Consider the following 19,905-nt stretch of genomic DNA (forward strand, 5'->3'; position numbering starts at 1 on the left):
CAAGGTCCAGGAAGATACACATTTCTGTTATCTTTTAGATCTGTGCTCTCTAGTATGGTAGTTAGTAGATCCCTGTGGCTATTTAAATTTTAATTAATTAAAATTAAGTAAAATTTAAAGTTCACTTCCTTAGTCACAGTAGCTACATTTCAGGTGCTCAGTAACCACATGTGGCTGGTGGCTACCATATTGGACAGCACAGATACAGACTATTTGCAGAAAGCTCTCTTGGACAGTGTTGTACTAGACATATTCACATTTATATTTCAGATTCACCTGAAATCAGTTTACATGAGTGGCTTGAGGTGTAGTAGGGGTCAGGGTTTGTTTTATTATATATGAATAGCCAATTAACCAAAAACTATTTAGTGAGAAGACCATCCTGGCTCAGCAGTGCCACTTTTGTCCAAATTCAGGCCTGTTTCTGGGCCATCTGTTCTCTTCCATTGGTATATTTGTCAGTTCTCGTGTGAGTACCACACTGCCACACTGTCTTCATTGTGGCTTTAAAACTTGGTCATGATACAGCATCCTTTATGTATTTGTGGCTTCTGTTTGTGTCCATGTTGAAGTGTGTGATTTTGTTTTTGTGGACTGTGTTTTTTAATGTATGTGAAGAATACTATGTCTTGCACCTCATTCTGTGCCCTACTTTATCACTAAGAGCTGTGTTTTCCAGAACCTTCTGTCTTGCTGTGTGTGCATCTAACCCATTCTTCCTAATTTCTGCACCATACTCCATTTGCCAGGTTAATTCCAGCTTCCCTTTACCATACTAGTGCCACCTTTTATTCATTCTTTTTGCTTTTATTTTTGTTCATTTAGAAAATTTTTATTGAATGCCTGTTACATGCCAGATACTATTACAGGTGTTGGGATGAAGCGTTTCTAAATTCATTAAGAAGATTTCACATAAATAGATTGTGTGGTTAAGAAAATAGATTCTGGAAAGCTGTACAAGAAAAACCCAAATATGAGGCATTCTGGAATGTATCATGATTCTCTCTGATTGTAGGAGAGTTTTTAAAACAAAAATAAAATAGCCTTCTTTGACTTTGATGCGTTCTTGTTCGAGTGGCACAGTGTTGAGGACATGGGATTCTGTTCCTTTTTTTTGTTTGCTCAGTGTACTTAGTGCATGCAGAGAACAGTGCTGTCGTGACCATTATAATGTAAACATCCCTCCCCACGTTTTAGGGAAAATCCCACTGTCTGCTAGGGTTCGGCTCTCTGTGGTTCGTTAAGTCGGTCATTGTTTTATGGCTTCTGTTTTATGACATCTTTCATTTGTTACTGCTGCTGTCATCTCTGCTGTTATTTTTTTGTTCTTATCCATTGTCTTTAAAAATTTGCTGTAATTTTAGCAGTTTCAGGAGAGAGTGCACATGCCTCATGTATCTTTAACTTGTCAGCTGTAACTTTCTCCTTGTGTGGTGTGTGTGTGTGTGTGTGTGTGTGTGTGTGTACATATATATATATGTGTATATATATATATATATATTTTTTTTTTTTTTCCCCTGTCGGAAAGAAACAGTGCTTCTTGCAATCCATTGAGACGGCCAAACACCTCCAATGATTTTGTTTCTGAATCATGTAATAGATCATGTTTAGACCCATGTAGTTATTCTTGAGTCTTAAGGATGATGTTATTTTTCTGTTGTAGAAAATATTTTTATATGGTTGTGCTTTTCTTTTCCTTATCATCAAATACAGCGTGACCCTGATAGACCTAGTTTCTGCATATACCTTGGCCCTGCTTACCTTGGCTCTTTGTTTTGCTTATCTGAATTATATGGACCTTAATTTCTACTTTTGACTAAAGTTTCACACACACAAGTTACCGGAAGGCAGAGATTCTGTGTTATTAAATTTCTCTATACCTCTGGGACCTAGTGTACATAGTATTGTAGTCTCTTGCTTAAGTTAAAACACTTATTGTAGCTTTTTTTGGAGAGTAACATGACAAACGTTTAGAAACTGAGTAACTTTCAATGGAAGACTTACGGAATTTCTTCTGGTGAGATATTAGCGTGTACACATTACATGGGTTAGGTTATCAGATTTGGTGTAAGAGTATGGTAACGAGACCAAGGTTCTGAGTTTGACTTTTACCCTTTCCATATCCCCAGTGTGGATTATGTTCTATGGTATGCTTTGCATTCTCAGTATTGGCAAAGCCACTCAGTAATAATTGATACTACTGTCAGAGGACCCACACACAACTGTAACCATGAATGATCAATCCGGGTAATCAAGCTACTGGAAAAAAACAACCCAAAACATACACTTACAAGATGATTCAATAAAGTTTTCTTTTTATAAGGAGAAATAATAATAATGACTAACGGGTCATTCTTATTATCAAGTAATCTTAAACATTTCATTTGCTAATTCACTTTTACTTAAAACAGTTGATTATAAATAATACCTTTCTTTTAAACTATTTTTCCATTGGTTTTTTGAACTAGACATTTAATGTCTTTAGTGGAAAGGTTTTTGATTATGTGATGATGGATTAAAAGGTAAAATCCTGAACATGGTTGTAATTCTCATTTTTGCTAAGGTCGTGTTAACTAAAGAAGTTCACAGGTAGTCTCTTTATCCAATAGCTTAAATTATATTCACTCACACTGATACTAAGTGAAATAAATCGTTGGTGCGTGCTAGGCTCATAATATAAGAAAGACAATTCAAGGAGGGTACGCAGTTGTTGATGGGGTGAGGCCTGCTGGATATTGCTGAATGTGGGCTCGGTGGGTAATAGAGCCCTGTAACTGTGGTCTTGGGTGGGGGAGGTCGGGGTCAGATGTGCTGTTGCATTTATGAGAGCTCTTCTCTTAAAGAGTTTTTCAGCAGTGAAATGACCTAAAGGCAGGCATGAGAAAGGGAAAGGAAGAGGACAGTACATCATGTTCAGTAACGGATAGAGAACTGATCCTTAAGACAGTGGGCAGAGAACGAAGGTGTGCCTCAGCCAGCTGTTCCTGATGAGCTTTTCTTATTTAATCTTTACTTTTTGTTACGTATGCTTAGTAGTCCTCTGTACTATGTCATATATAATGGTAAAGTAATCAGCAGAATGATCCGTATTTTAATAACACTTTTCCTCATGAATTGGGCCTAATTATTAGGCTTTATTTAGCTTTTCCTTTTTTTTCTTTTAAGCATTTGTATTTATTCCTTGAAAGCCTTTAAATATAAAAAACAATAATAATTGTATATAAGATTCAGGATCTGTTGGAATTGACTATATGTTTGATTAATTTGAAATATTTCTCAACTGGTCCAAATATTTTTGTTTCCATTTTAGAACAAAATCCAGTCTCATAGCAGAGGAGAATATAATGTTTACAGCACCTTTCAGAGCCATGAACCAGAGTTTGACTACTTGAAAAGTTTAGAAATAGAAGAAAAGATCAACAAAATTAGGTGGTTACCCCAGAAAAATGCTGCTCAGTTTTTATTGTCTACCAATGGTAAGTGTAAATTTTTTCTTTTCATGTGCCCACTATGTACACATATCCTGTAGGATGCTTTCCCCTTTTCAAAGAGGAGTAGTTGTTAAGAGATCTCCGCAAATAGACATTTGGAAATATTTTTTCCCCATATAGAATGTAAACTCTTTTATTTTGTCTTCCCTTTTTTATTGTCTTTTAGTTTTTAAATTCTATGAAAGAGATCCTCAGGTGTCCACTTCTTTTAGTCCACACGGTTTGTAGTGAAAAGAATGAGCTTTACCACTGGGTTTGGGTCAGATCCTGTTTCTGCCACTTCTTGGCTTAGTCACCTTGGGCAGCTTACTAACACTGAATCAAGTTTCCCTCATCTGCAAACTGGAGATGGTAATATCTGTGTTACAGTACGGTTGTGAGGAGTAAATGTGATGACTCCTAGTGTACATAGTGAGTGCTCAGTAAATACTGATTTCCTTTCCTCTTCCTTTTTAAGTGTGCCTAACTCTCCAAAGAGTATTTCAAACTGTAAATACAAAACACTCTGTCAAAGGATGGCCCCCATTCCAGGATACTCTCTAGGAGAGCGCTCTTCCTACTTGATCCTCATCCAAGAAGGACACAAACCGGAGTTGACTCATTGCCTTCTTCCCAGCGAGCCTTATGGCTGTAAGAAGATGCTTCTTATACTGTTTTGTTTGTTCAGGAAACGTTATTAAGTGAGGTTTAGAATTGTATAATCACTCTACCAGAATTTAAAGTCCTTTATGACAGGTTAAGAAGTGGGTCATTTCCTTTGTTCTTCTAAATTTTTTTCACATGAGTTGTTGTGACCTGGTTTATCCCTGTGGATTTGAGTCTAAAGAGAAGCATTAGAGTGATTTAGGGGTACATCCAGGTGTTCTGGGTAGCCATAGTCTGTAAAAATTTAGATTAAAAGTTTTTTGAGGCTGGCACAAGGATTGGGGAAAACCTCTCATTTTCTCATCCCCTCGGTGTTAATAAAATCAGATTTTAGCACCTAGACCTCACCATTCTTTAGCACTTGCAGAATGTAAACTCAAGTGACTTCGGGGGTGACCCAGTAGACAGTATTAAGTGCTGCCCTCATCCACCTTAGGCCTTATCACCCATTGTATCCAGTTATTGGAAATGCATTCCCCAGAATGATGCCACTAGCTGACAACATAAATGTTTGCTTCCTCTTAGATGCCGATTTTTCTGATTGTCAAAGCTCTCCCTAACAAGTCCATTGAAATGTGTACCATCTACCCCCTCTCTTTTTACATAAACTGCATTCCCCTCTCTTCTTACTGAAAGAAAAATAAATAGAAATAATGATTTAAAGCTTGTAACTTAGAGCATCCTAGATGAAGGGTATATGTTTACTCATGTCACATGTTGGCTTCTAATCTTGGTTCAGTTTTAATTTACATAGGTAACTAAGTTATTTCAAATAGCACTTCAGATACTGCTCTTTGACACAAATAATATGTAATTATACCATTTACGTAGTTTCTACTTTGGAAGTAAATGTCCCAGGAAGTGTGTTTGCTCTTAGTAATTTTGGCGGTTCACTTTTTTAAATAATTAATTAATTCATTTATTTTTGGCTGCATTGGGTCTTCGTTGCTGTACATGGGCTTTCTCTAGTTGCGGCGAGCAGGGGCTACTCTTCATTGCAGTGTGCGGGCTTCTCATTGCGGTGGCTTCTCTTGTTGCAGAGCATGGGCTCTAGACACGCAGGCTCAGTAGTTGTGGCTCACGGACTCAGTAGTTGTGGCGCACGGGCTTAGTTGCTCCGTGGCATGTGGGATCTTCCTGGACCAGGGCTCGAACCCGTGTCCCCTGCACTGGCAGGCGGATTCTTCTTAACCTCTGCGCCACCAGGGAAGTCCCAGTTCACTTCTTATAGGCTAAATCATTTTACTTTTTATAGAGGGGAATTTTTAAAGTACAAGCTGAAGCAGAATAATGAAGCCCCATATACCCAACACCCAGCTTCAACAGTTCTCAGTTCATCACTAGTTGTGTTTCTCAGGTACTTCTCCTCCCCCTCCTTCTCAGTATTATTTGGAAGCAAATCCCATTTCAGTTCACTTATGGATTAAATCTTAAATCTCTTTCAGTTCTTATTTATATCCACACGTGTCTTCCATGCAGGTTTCCATGTGCTCCTCTGTGATTTGAGATAAGGCATCATTTAACCAGACGAGCCTTTCTAGACACTAAACTCTACAGAAGTTCAGTGGAAGGAGAAACCACTGGAAATTGCAGTGGTTGGGTCAGGGGTTATGTGAATCTATGTAATATTTTTCTGTGTACAGAATCAACAGTGTTTCCCAAATAGGATTACTGTGTAAATTTGAAAAATCATTGATTAATAATACAAATTATTTTAAAGGACACTGCACAATGCATTGTAGGTTTTTGTCTTTTTGTTGTTAATGAATACTAAGTAAAATACAGATTTTGGGGTGGGGGCTGTATTTTTTGTGCTAAAAATAGAGTCCATTGTGGAAGGCTAGAACAAGTATGGACATTTTACAAACTGCTCTACCTGGGTATGGTGAGATAGGAAAAAGGATGAGAGGAATAGGACTTAAAAATCTGTATCTGAAAAGCTTTATTCTTTCAAAAGAGAGAAAGCAAATATGGAAAAATGTCAACTTCTGTTAAATCTGAGCAGTATCTTTCTGTTATTTTGTATAGTTTTCTCTCTGAGATAGAGCATAATAGTACCTTTTCCCCCCCACACATAATGGGTCTTTATACTCACAAAAAGATTAGAAACTACTGGGGAGAGCGGTGGAAAAGAGGACCAAACGTTCCAGCTTTGAATAACCAAAATTAATCTTACTTTCATCTTTGTATTGGCTTTCCACGATCATCACAAACTGTTCAGTGTTTCCCAGATTGTTTATACTTAAATAACTTCATAGTCACCTTCTTATAACTTTATTCACTTAATGTTTCTTCAAGTGGTTTCATTCTCTTTCTCTTTAACCTTCTTTTGCCCTTCTCTGAATTCTCCTCAGTTTCTCTACATTGCAAAAACATCCGACTCTAATCTGCTGACCCTGGGTCTTTGAATATATGAATAATACAAAGTTCACTTGTAAACAGGTTGTGTTTTAACAGCTTATTACTAAGAAGCTTTTTGGATTTTATATAAAAGCTACATACCCACAAAGGAGAGTTGGTAGCATGGATTTCCCTGTTCTGACCCTCTGTGGTGAGGGGAGCACCGGGATTTGGACTTGGGGAACGCTTGTTTAGTTATCAGTGCTCACAGTGGAGGGAAACACTGGAGAGCAGTGGTTCTTAACTTTTTGGAAGCAACAGTTCTCTTTGAGGAATCTAATAATCCCCTTCACAGAAAACGAGTATATTCACATAATCTTGCATGCAGTTTTATGGAATTTGATTATTCTCATGTACCTCCAACTGTGGACCAAAAACTCCAGATAAAAAGGTCACTACTGTAGAGCATAAGAATTTTGATTTTTTAAAAATTCCTGACCTGCCTTGTTCCCAGGCACCACACTAAAATTGTGTAGTACTTCTGGATCCTTTGTTTATGCCATTAAAAGTTTTAAAAAGTCTCTTAAGTTACAAATTTTATCACTTTAAAATTTTTGTTTTGAAGTTTAATTTGTTTTAAAAATCTGTTTACCCAAGTTTTTTTCTTTCTTTTTTCTTTTTTTTTTTTTAGAATTTTATTCCTATAACACTACTAGGAACCACAAACACTGATTATGTCTTATTTGAAATGTTTGATAAGTATATCATGATTTCTTTATTTGGATCTTTAGTAAGGATGAAACATTTGAACAGGCCATAAGATAATCATGGGGGGGTGTGTATGTGCGGGGGGGGTGTTCATCCTTATCATATTTAGATGATAATTTCTCCCGAAATGTAGAATTCAGGCCTTGGCTCATTTATATTACAGATTTGGGGACAGGTTAAATATTCTAAAATATATCACTCTTTACCTAAATTATATAAATATATATAAACTAAATAGCACATAGAAAACACATATAACTTAACTGCAATATAACTGAAAAACAAGATTACAGAGGGTTCAGGTGAAATACTAGGTTACAAGTTAGTAAAGTGAGCAGTTTTTCTCTGTGTACACTTCATCTCTGCAAAGGGCACCCACAGGGGCAGCTTAGCATGCTCTTCTGCACCAGGCAGAGAGGGGTGGCCAGGCTGGAGGAGTCCCTGCTACCTCTCTATGACAGAGTTCTACAGTACCTTTATGCACTGCTTTTTCCAATTGTGTTATACCCATTTGCTTAGAAGGGCCATTAAGAATGTGATACTTTTATAAGTGTAGTTTCAGGATTGTAACACAAAGTATAATATTAAATAAATGTGCTTGAGTCCATAGTGATACAAATGGTTGACTGAATAAATAAAAAGTGGGGAGAAGGAACGCTTGTTACAAATAATATGTGGACGGATATTCCTCTGTGCAGGGACTGTAACTGCGTTGTCCTTTTTTTTTTTTTTAATTAATTAATTAATTTATTTATTTTTGGCTGTGTTGGGTCTTCGTTTCTGTGCGAGGGCTTTCTCTAGTTGTGGCAAGCGGGGGCCACTCTTCATCACGATGCGCGGGCCTCTCACTATCGCGGCCTCTCGTTGCGGAGCACAGGCTCCAGACGCGCAGGCTCAGTAGTTGTGGCTCACGGGCCCAGTTGCTCCGCGGCATGTGGGATCCTCCCAGACCAGGGCTCGAACCCGTGTCCCCTGCATTGGCAGGCAGATTCTCAACCACTGCACCACCAGGGAAGCCCCTGCGTTGTCCTTTTAAGTGTAGACTGGACTTAGTGACTCACTTCCAAAGAACAGAGTATGGCGGGGGGGGGAAGGAGAGAAACCTGGCAGTTACTGCCTTAACCAAGTGATCACATCTAACATCACCAGCGGAAAAGTCACGTTGGTACTATGTATACACTCGCTTCGTCTCTGGGCTCTTCCTAAAAACCCATGATCCCAGTCTGATCATGAGGAAAGAGCAGACATACCCAGTTCAGGGACATTCTACACAATACCTCGCCACTGCTTCTCAGAACTGTCAGGATGAAGAAAACTAAGGAAAGTCTGAGAAATTGGTAAAGTCAGAGAGACTAAGGAAGCTTGACAACTAATACGGTGTTATTTGGATCCTGGAACAGGAAAAAGGCATTAGTGGAAAACCTGGTGAAATCAGAGTCAAGTCTGGAGTTTAGTTAATGGTAATGTAGAATGTTAATTTCTTAGTTTTAACAAATGTACTGAGGTTGCATAAGATGCTGACATTAGAAAAAACTGGGTGAAGGGTATATGGAAACACTCTTTGCAACTTCTCTGTAACTCTAAACTTACTTCAAAATTAAAGCTTGTTTTTAAAAACACTATATATTCTCTTTTTTCTTTTAACATTCATTCATTCATTCATTCATTTACAGCTGCGTTGGGTCTTTGTTGCTGCACGTGGGCTTTTTCTCTAGTTGCGGTGCGAGGTCTTCTAATTGCAGCGGCTTCTCTTGTTGTGGAGCACGGGCTCTAGGTGCGCGGGCTTCAGTATTTGTGGCACACAGGCATAGTTGCTCCATAGCATGTGGGATCTTCCCAGACCAGGGATCGAAGGACTTGGGGACGTATGCTTTTAATTGGTAAATTATTTTCAGGCCCTGTTACTTACTTGAATTGAATCCCTAATGCAACAGAGGAAAAGAAAGATTTTAAAAACAGATCCTTCCAAACCCATGAAGAAATTTATGGAGTGTTTGATAGCATCTGCTAGGAAGTGTGGGACCAAGGGAGATAGATATTCTTTATGATATTTTTATTCTAAATAGTAGGCTATTTTAACGACTCTGTGTAAAAATTAAATATTAAGCATTATATATGTATATGTTTGTATATATGTATAGACATATATGTGTTTATATGTACATAAATATACAATTTTTCCCCTCTAGCTTTAATTACTTTTGAAGGATAAGGACCTGGCTCTGACTTGATTTTAATATCAAATGGAATTTTACGAGTGCCATTAACATAAATGTGCGATTTCTGTACTGTTTTTCTATGTATGGGTGTTTTTATTCATCTGGTGGTAGGAAATTTGTTTTCTATTAAGTCAGATCAGGGATTTTATTCTTGGGATACGAAATGGTGTGTTTAAATATATCTTAAAATGTTCTTCTTCTATCAGTTTTAATCTTTTTTTTGAGGACTTTCTTTATTTTCTCCCCAGATAAAACAATAAAATTATGGAAAATCAGTGAAAGGGACAAAAGACCAGAAGGGTATAACTTGAAAGAGGAAGATGGAAGGTATAGAGATCCTACTACAGTCACTACACTACGTGTAAGTACATTAAAAAAAAAAAAAAAAAGGTTCTAATTCTGATGAATAGTGTTTTGTATTCCTGTTATATATTATAGATACTCAGCAGAACATGAATAGGAATAATTACAGTCTGCTTCTTCCCAAGATTCGGTAACCAGATAGAACATTAATAACTCAAATTTTAAACAGACCCTGATCTACAGAGAGGTTTCACTGTGGTCAGGGGCTGAACCAGGACTCAGCACAAGCCTGTGTTTTATACTGTGCCGCCATACTCTCTTTTGCTCTCATGGTTTGTCAGCTGTTAGAAGGTTAAGTTTCAAGGTTAACTTTCTTTGGAGATCAAAAAAGTAGAAATGGACTAAATCTTCTAGTTGCAATTAAAAAAATACCAAGAATTAGATGCTTTGGGCTAATTTCCTTTTTAGCCACTTTAAATTATAAACATTTATTAGCTTTGCAAGTCTTTCAAGCAAAAGATTGAAACTGGGAAAAACTGCAAATTCTCATAGTACTGCTATCTGTAAAAGAAGGTAAATTTTCCAGATTTTTTATTTTTCTTCCCATTTTAACACTTTAAATAAGCAGTCAACATCAGTTGCTTTATAAAACTAAATCTGTGTAATATTATACTGTTTTATGTTCCCTCAAAAACTGGAGTAATGAAGTGTTCTGGACCTTCAGTGCTCTTGTAAACAATAAACATTTTGTAATCACGGTTTTTCATGTGTCTTATTGACAGGTGCCGGTCTTTAGGCCCATGGATCTAATGGTTGAGGCCAGTCCACGACGAATATTTGCCAACGCTCATACATATCACATCAACTCAATTTCTATTAATAGTGATTATGAAACGTATTTATCTGCAGATGATTTGCGGATTAATCTTTGGCACCTGGAAATTACAGACAGGAGTTTTAGTATCCATTTGGTTTCTTTTTTTCGGTGTTTGGTAAAGAATGCATGTTGTGCCCATACTGGATTTATTTTCATCTCTCCTTAGTGTGTTTTGATTCTTTTTATAGTAGCTTCTTACTTTATACCATTTTTTCTTTGTGTTTAAGTGATTAAACACTGGCTGAAGTTATTTGATAAAAAGCATAATGTATCAATTTAAAAATTGGATTCTTAGAATTTTAAGGAATTCATCTGTTTGTACCTATGAAAATAGAAAATTTTTTAAATAGCTGTTTCTTGTAACAGAAACAAATATGTGGAGTATTATCCTTAAAAAATGTTTTTAATTATAAAAATAAGATTGGAAAAAGAAATTCATACAAGTCATGGTGCATGACAGTATAAATACTTTCCTAATCCTCATTTTCATTGTTTGTTATCCTCCTGAAATTTTTCTGTGCATAATCAAGTGTGTGATATATGAGATATATACACACACATATACTATGTACATATAAATACAGAAATGTATATATGTTTGTTTTTAAGTATTTAAGTTCTTAATAAATGTTAGTTATTATAACTAGTATTAATGTATGTCTTTCCAAATAGGTATCATTTGAAAAATTAACACTCTACTATTATTCATACTCTACCAATACATGCATCCCTGTAGTGGTGGTTGCTGAAGGGTGGAGGAGCTGTGGCAACTTCTTTGAAATAAGACAACAGCGAAGTTTGCCACGTCAGTTTTGACTCTTCCTTTCATGAATGATTTCTCTGTAGTCTGCAGTGCTGTTTGACAGCATTTCACCCACAGTAGAACTTCCCTTCAGAACTGGAGTCAGTACCCTCAAACCTTGCTGCTGCTTTATCAACTAAGTTTATGTAATGTTCTAAGCCCTTGGTTGTCCTTTCAACAGTTGACTAAATTCACCATCTTGTGGGCACAGTTCATGGCAGCCCAAAACAATTACAGTAGTGACATCAAAGATCACTGATCACAGATCACCATAACGAATGTAATAATAATGTAAAAGTTTGAAGTATTGTGATAATAACCAAAATGTGACAGAGACACAAAGTGAACAAATGCTGTTGGAAGAATGGCGCTGATAGACTTGCTAGATGCAGGGTTGCTACAAAACTTCAATTTATAAAAAAATGCAGTATCTGTGACACTCAATAAAAGCGAAGCACAGTGAAACGAGGTATGCTTATAGTGTATAAAAGAGCCTGTTTTCCTATACCTTTAGCAGTCTAGTTAGTGAAAACTTCTCTTGTTGTTTTGATTCGCTTCTTTCATCCTGAGTAGATTTGAGCATGTTTTCATATTTTTCAACCATTTATATTTCTTTTTGTTCTTTCCCATATTTTTCGTTGGATTTACATATATTCTTATTGGAATTTCTTTGTTTTTAAAGCACCTTTTTGACATCAAGTAAATCAGCTCCATTGTTTGTGTGCAAACAGTTTCCCTTTTTTGCCACCTTTCAGATTTTTCCTTTTGTTTTGTTTGGAGTGTACACTAATATTTAGGAATATCTTCTTAATATTTAGGAAGATGGTGTATCAGTCTTTTTTTTATGGCTTCTGAGGTTTGTATCATACTCAGAAAAAAAAGACCTCTACATTCTAAGGTGATTTAAAATTCGCCCGTGTTTTTGTCTCAGACTTTTTTTTCAAGCATTAAGAGTTTTGATCCCTCTGGGATTTATACTCATGTAAGTAGTAATATGCAGTTTAGAATTAATAGTTGTGCTTAAGTCTATGAATTAATTTTAGATTTGAAAAATATAAAATTATGCTTGACCTTTTTTCTAAGTGGAAATTCCTTAATAAAATGCTGTCCAGATATTGTGGATATCAAGCCTGCCAATATGGAGGAGCTGACAGAGGTGATTACAGCAGCAGAATTCCATCCAAACAGTTGTAACACATTTGTATACAGCAGCAGTAAAGGAACTATTCGGTTATGTGACATGAGGGCATCCGCCCTCTGTGATAGGCATTCTAAACGTAAGTTAATTGCATTTTGTTTTCAAATGATAACATTTTCTGTTTGTCTTCAGACATGGTAACTACATTTACATAGGTTTGCAAGTCTTAAACCTCCTGTTCCCTTTGGTAAGCTGCCTGACTCAACATGAGGGATTATAGGTTATTCTACTGGAAGAGCACAGAAGGCTCTCTTGGGGGCATGTCTGTTGAGTCCCAGTGGATGTATTTTTAATGCAATGCTATTCTTTGGGAACTTGGGTTGGGTTCTCCAGTCCTGTATTCAAGTAGAGCAGTTCCTTTCTTCCCTGCCTCCCTTCTCTCTTTTGCTCCCTCCCGTCCTTTCTTCCTTTCTGTTTTGAGCTTCCTAGGCAGATTTCTTCTGAGATGAGGTTTCTTTGGCTTAAACAAGTTTGAAAAGTACCAGGTTAAAAAAGTTAAAGGATTGCAATTGCATTATTCTTATCTTCAAGTTGTTGAAGATTTTAAAAACTCATGAAGATAGGTACATGCTGCTTATCAAAATAATTTTACCAGGCCACTAAAAAAATAAAATGCGGGTATGAGTTGGAATGGTGAGGATGGTGTGTTTCTCATGGTGACAGTACAGGCAAAGTCAGTGAGGTATATGCAGGACCTCAGATTGGTGCACTGAAGTCAGACATCTTGAGTGAGTCTGGTTCTGCTGAATTAGCTAAATGACTCTGGAAGGTGCTGTGCTGCATACGTCCTTTTGCATCTTCAACTTCAGTACTAAGTCGCTCTGATTCTCTTAAACTCTCAGGGAGGGTATGTTCTTATAGCTAGAGAGATGTTTTTCGGTTCTTTATCACCCTGCCATTTTTAGCTCACTCTGAGGAAGTTGATGAATGGTGTTTTGAGTAAATGCTTTGTCCAAGCCAGAATATTTACAAATTGCCCTCAGCCCTCCTATTTTGCTTGTTTTTAGTGTTTGAAGAACCTGAAGATCCGAGTAACAGGTCCTTTTTTTCTGAAATCATCTCTTCAATTTCTGATGTAAAATTCAGCCATAGTGGTCGATATATGATGACTAGAGACTATTTGTCAGTCAAAATTTGGGACTTAAATATGGAAAACAGGCCTGTGGAAACATACCAGGTATTTGCAATTTTTTCTTTCAGTGAGTATATAACCTGTTTACTTACTTTTAAGTGTTTATAGAGAAGGATTTTGTACTATGTGTTAATCCCAGTACAGTGCAGTGTATGTTCACCATTAGGTTTTTTTCCTTCAGAGATCCATGAGTACACTGCCTTTCCTTATGTTAAATTTATATATACTTTTATAGGTTGTGTTGTCTATTCAGTTTTAAAGTGTAAAGCTACCAATTTGGTTCGGTAATAACTTTTTTTCCCTGTTATCTACATTTAAAGTGAGGATGGAATGACGGTCTCTATCAAGGTCTGGGGGAAGAGGACTGGGGAGAACGGTCAGTCCTAGTCGAGGTGTCCCGGATGGAGTCTGGGTCGTGCTAGTTGAACTAGAGCTTAGCTTTGGTGTGCCCAGTCAGGTGAACTGGCATTCTCCTTCTGGCTAGTAACTTGTCTTAACCTAAAGGAGAAGGGCTTGTGAGAACCCAGCAGACAGCTTTAGGAGCTGCCTTTCTGTTGTAGGATGTCAGCTCTGGATTCTCTTCTTGTCAGCCAAGCCGCTACCGTGGATCCCTTTCTTCTGGAGAAGAGAATGAAGATGTGCACAGCTGGGAGCAGGGTCGGGGGGCCAGTAGAAACCTGTGTTATGCCCTAAGCTGCAGTGTAGAAAACATTTAACACTGCTTTAGGAACACAGAATTTATAAATGGTACCTTCTTTACATTGTATGTTCTCAGTAAAATTAGAAGGATGCTTCTCAAACTTTTTAATCCTCTTTGACAAACATGAACCACTTAAGAGTCTCCTTAATGGTATTTGAAATTTCAAAATAAATGCTACATTGAAACAACAACAAAGGGATACAATATTGCTTTGTTTTTAAATTACATTTGTGTAACTGCCGAGATTCTGATCTATCTCCTAGTGATCCTCACCACCCTCACTATCACACCACCACCCCATTCCCATTGAGAATAATTGATCAGAACCTTACCTTCATTCTCTTACATTGTTTGGTGAGAAACCCTGTATGTGCACTCTAAAACTTGGCTGAATTATCATGATTTACCTAATTTTACCTGATTTGCAGTTTTTCTACCTATGCTGAACTAGATTAGTGATTGGGAGTAGAGTCACATCATTCTCAAATGTAGCATATGCAGATTCAGCTATTATTGAATATGTATAATTGAAATGGGCACTTAAAATGACTTTAGGTTGTTTCATAGAGAATTCTAAGCATTGAGAAGGTACCTACTCTTTTTATTTATTTATTTATTTATTTTTGGCTGCATTGGGTCTTCGTTGCTGCACGTGGGCTTTCTCCAGTTGAGGCGAGCGGGGGCTCCTCTTTGTTGCGGTGCGTGGGCTTCTCATTGCGGTGGCTTCTCTTGTTGCAGAGCATAGGCTCTAGGCATGCAGGCTTCAGTAGTTGTGGCACGTGGGCTCTAGAGTGCAGGCTCAGTAGTTGTGGCGCACGGGCTTAGTTGCTCCGCGGCATGTGGGATCTTCCCGGACCAGGGCTTGAACCCATGTCCCCTGCATTGGCAGGCGGATTCTTAACCACTGTGCCACCAGGGAAGTCCCAAGGTACCTACTCTTTTCTATCATTACTTCTTTCTAAGGTTCTCTTTAAGTAAAGAAGAATAGTGAGATACAAACTTGTTTTTTTCCCCTTATGATCACAACAAATACTTTGGAACTGTCCTTTGTAATTTAGTAATATTAATATAGAATTGTATCATTTCTCAGAATACTTTTTATGTAACTAATTTATTTTCTAGTTGATCCCTTTGTGAAATACTAGTGAGTAAACATAGAATTATACTTCAAAAAACAGAGCTACATTTTCATTAGCTTTGGATATTGTATAGGTAATAACAAGTATATCAAATATTTCCATAATACATACCTAGAATAACCATATAATTTATCACCAAACTAGGGCAGGGTCATGCAATGCATAACATATGCACTTAATAAGATACTGTAGGCTTCAGTTATTTATGCCCCAAAAATGGTAGTTAAAAAGGAAGTAAAGCCACAGTATTGCATGTTTTTTATCAACAATTAATGGGCTGAAAATCAAGTGTTAGCAAATTCAAATATTGCTATAATATTCTTTAATTAGTCTCTTATCTGTGCCAGTTTTAAATGTTTTCTGGCCTAAATATTTCAGTCGAGCTTGTAAAGAGTACATATGTGCTGTGCCCAGAAGGGTATTTTCTCTATTGTACGAGAGGAAAATGTGTGTTCATGGAAGGGGGACCAGATGTCCGTGAAAGGATAAAATACCTTTACTGTTTCTCAGAGAATTGAGTTTTTTGTTTTGAGAATTGAGTTTTAGTGAGATTAAAAGGTATGTATACGTGTTTGTATATGCCTTAAAAAAAATATAGACTTGTTAAACCATTTTCTAATTTCAAGAGCAGCAGATCTTAAGGTGTAAGCTAAGTATACATATATATTTGTTTTTTTCCCCAGGTGCATGAATACCTCAGAAGTAAACTTTGTTCACTATATGAAAATGACTGCATATTTGACAAATTTGAATGTTGTTGGAATGGATCTGACAGGTAAATTGATTTTAATTTGAACTGAACCTCTTATTCAAATTGAATTTCATTAGAGGAGAGAAATTTACTATTTCACTCCTAGTATGGTTGCTACATTTACTAACGGCCAGCATGTTTTTAAACTGACATAAATTACATTTCCCAACTTCATTTTCCCTAGGGTCTCCTTGAAATAAATTTAGTAATCTTACAGCAGTATTGGCGGATAAAAATTAAACATTATGTTTCACTAGTAAATGTGAAAGTATACCAAAAAATTGTAGATATAATAAATTATGATATAAATTTTAAACTTTTCCCTTTTATGAACCAGATCAATCACATTTTTGACATGCCAGTGGTTAATTTAAAATGGTGAAATTTCAGTTTGGTTGTTACTTTGCTATTAAATTGTTTTTAGAAATATTTAGGCAGTAGATACTTCATTTGCAGCGTTACACACTGGTTTTTCCAGGTACTACATTAATACCTCATAGAAGAGAAGAGGTAATTACCATGTATTATTTTAACCATATTACCATGAGTAATTAAGCTTTTTATAATCCACAACTTTGCCACAGTATGATTGCTTTTTACTATGTCATCAAAATGTGTACCATTATTTCGAAGGATAAATAAGTCTTAATCATTCCATTTTTAAATGTCAGTATTTATTTATCATTTATTATGTTCCAATAGAACAGACAATAGTAAAAGAAAACATAATTCTGAAATTATTAAACTTGCTTTCAAGGTACTCACTCATTAGAGTATTTTATTCAACAATAGTTTTATCGCTGAAGCTTGATATGAGTCAGGTTTCATGGTGCTGTTGAAGATAGCAGAACTTCGATAATTTATCTTTTGTGTGATTTTTAAAATTGTTTTTATCTGATTATAATATGAGGCCCTATAGGCTGGCCAGAGCACACCTGGAGTAGGAGCAAGCAGGCTTCGTCTTTGAACGCCACTGCTCACCCTGAGGCATCAAGGAGACAGGAAAGGGAAGGCGACACTGATGGAGTAGGATATGGCGCAGTGCTACGGCCAGCTCGTCCTCGTAGTGTTTAAGCGTCGTGTTCCATTGTCAGGAAAAATTATTTCCCTTAACATAAAAAATTTTTTTTGAAAGACTCTCTCCTATATAATGACAGTACTGGCATCTAAAGCAGAAAAATTCGCATTGATGCAGTACTGCCATCTAATCCACAGATCCCCAAAAATAACACAAGTTCTCTCAATGATGTCCTCTCTAGCAGAGAAAAACAATCTGGTATCCAATCCAAAAGTGTATGTTTCATTTGTCACATCTCATTAGTCTCCTTTAATCTGGAAAAATTCTTCATTCTTCCCTTGTCTTTCATGACCTTGGCTTTTTTGAAAACCACAGGCAATTTATTTTGTAGAATTTTCCTTAATTTGAGTGTTGTCTAATATTCTCTTGTGATTAGATTCCAGTTATACATTTTTGGCAAGAATACCACAGAAATGCTGCCTAACAACACCTTTTAAAATAGCATAGATTAGGTGCCCTAATCCATTAAAAACCTCACAAATTCAGCTAACATGGGGATGCCAGTCTAAACTACACAAATTATTTTAAAAGAAATACAGTTTTATTACTTTCAGGTATATGCACCGACCTGAGTTTGGTTAAAATGTTGTGAAGTGTCCTTTGGGAGAATTGACATTAATGAATAGGTCATAATCATTTGTATTTAATATGTGACCCTGTATAATGTATAATATTTGTAACTATTCAGAGATGTTTTCAAGCATTACTTTAAACAGTTCCTGGTGTCCTATATAATCTTATTTACAATAATTTAAACCATGTGGGAAGGATGTAAGTACTTTATTAATGGTTTCAAACATGTGAAGTTTTGCTCATTCGGCTGCTTAGCAGATGTTGAGCCGTGATGGATGGCGAGTAGGACTGACAGAGAAATTGTCGTAGGCAGGGCAAGAATGTGGTGCCCCTGCAAACTGATACTATTAAAAGTATTTGTCAAAAAATACTTGCTTAAAATATATTTAGTGTTATATAGGTTAAACGATTTTCTGTTAATAAAAGTTGTATATGCTACTTTCTTTCTATACTCTGAAGCAGATTTCTTGTAAGCATACGTAAGACGTTACTGTCTGAACCAGACAGTGTCCTGGGAACATAAATAGCTTATAACGTAAATCATAAAATAAAGCATTGGTTTCTTACAGAAAGCTGTATACCATAGTTTTGTTTTGTTTTTTGTTGTTGGTTGGTTGGTAGAAGCTGGCTGGTCTGGTTGGTTGCAGAGACTGAAGTTGCAAAAATATTCAACTAAGATAATTCAGTACTACTTATAAGCTTTACCTGAGGATGCCTTCAACTTTGGTGACAGTTCTGGTAGTCATGAAAAGGAGCCATTAACAGAAAATCAAGTTTACTAATACTATAGTCCTAGTTTATTCCAGTGATTGTTCCCTGGGTTGGTGTCAGCCGCCCCTCCCTAAATCCACATCTGCTTGAAGCAGCTCTTTCTTTGGAGTACTAGGCAAGGTTTCACCAATGAAAACTAATGTTCATTATTTGACTGAGTGCTCTGTCTACTTTTACAGTGTTGTCATGACTGGATCTTACAATAATTTCTTCAGAATGTTTGACCGGAACACAAAGCGAGACATAACCCTAGAAGCATCACGGGAAAACAATAAACCTCGCACAGTTCTGAAGCCACGCAAAGTGTGTGCAAGTGGCAAGCGAAAGAAAGATGAAATAAGCGTTGACAGCCTAGACTTCAACAAGAAAATACTTCATACAGCCTGGCACCCCAAGGAAAATATCATTGCTGTAGCTACTACAAACAATCTGTATATATTTCAAGACAAAGTGAATTAGGGTTGGCATTCCTAGCAGAAGAGCCCACTTCCTGCTTAGTTGAGATAGTTGAATCTAGCATTCATACTTAAAAAAGAGAGAGGTCCATTGTGGCGCCCCTTTTCCAGTGTTTGACAACGTGCCATTCGACAACACATCTTTAATAGCTACATGGAGAAAGCTCTGTGGATTCCTCACTGTGGTGTTCTCCATGTCTGCTAGCCATTTAGGTAAGGGTAGGGCACTTTTAATTTAAATGACTTCTTGCACCATCTTGCCTAATGGACTAGATTGGACTGTATCAACATTGATTTACTCCACTTTTTATGCCTTCCATTGTGATGACGTCAAACACAGTGAAAGCCTTCAGTCATGCTTATGGGATTTAATTGTGTATCCTCATTACTGTATCATTTGTGGGGTACACCCCTCCCCCCTTTTTTAAATTAAATACAGCTCATTCTTACTGTGGCTTGTAGCATTCCTCCTCTTCTGGCCTCCTGGACTTTTCCCCTTCATCTCTCTTACCCTTGCCCCTCCACCCAGTCTTGGTGGTGGTATAAAAAAGGAAAGAACGAAAGCACACAAAACGAGTCAGTTTGGGGTCAGTGGTAAAGGGGGTATATGTTGCGAACAAATGTTTTAATAACAGTTGGCTGTAATCACTCCTTGCCGTGTCT

General features: G+C 36.9%; 1 protein-coding gene and 1 long non-coding RNA gene across 3 annotated transcripts in view; one reads left to right on the forward strand and one right to left on the reverse strand.

Annotated features, from left to right (window-relative positions):
- The window catches only part of PPP2R2A (protein phosphatase 2 regulatory subunit Balpha), an 83,784-nt gene extending 64,093 nt beyond the window's left edge, over positions 1 to 19,691 (forward strand). For both annotated transcript variants that reach the window (XM_082468978.1, XM_082468979.1), the window contains 7 exons: positions 3,311 to 3,476; positions 9,712 to 9,824; positions 10,549 to 10,726; positions 12,558 to 12,722; positions 13,651 to 13,820; positions 16,298 to 16,389; positions 18,967 to 19,691. In XM_082468978.1, coding sequence (XP_082325104.1) covers positions 3,311 to 3,476; positions 9,712 to 9,824; positions 10,549 to 10,726; positions 12,558 to 12,722; positions 13,651 to 13,820; positions 16,298 to 16,389; positions 18,967 to 19,246 — 1,164 coding nt within the window. In that variant the 3' untranslated portion in view covers positions 19,247 to 19,691. The remainder of the gene's footprint in view (positions 1 to 3,310; positions 3,477 to 9,711; positions 9,825 to 10,548; positions 10,727 to 12,557; positions 12,723 to 13,650; positions 13,821 to 16,297; positions 16,390 to 18,966) is intronic.
- The window catches only part of LOC309664125, a 764,383-nt gene that overhangs the window by 71,280 nt on the left and 673,198 nt on the right, over positions 1 to 19,905 (reverse strand). The gene's annotated exons all lie outside the window — the stretch shown is intronic.

Source organism: Balaenoptera physalus, assembly GCF_965194825.1.
Source record: "Balaenoptera physalus genome assembly, chromosome: 7".
NCBI classification, from domain to species: domain Eukaryota; kingdom Metazoa; phylum Chordata; class Mammalia; order Artiodactyla; family Balaenopteridae; genus Balaenoptera; species Balaenoptera physalus.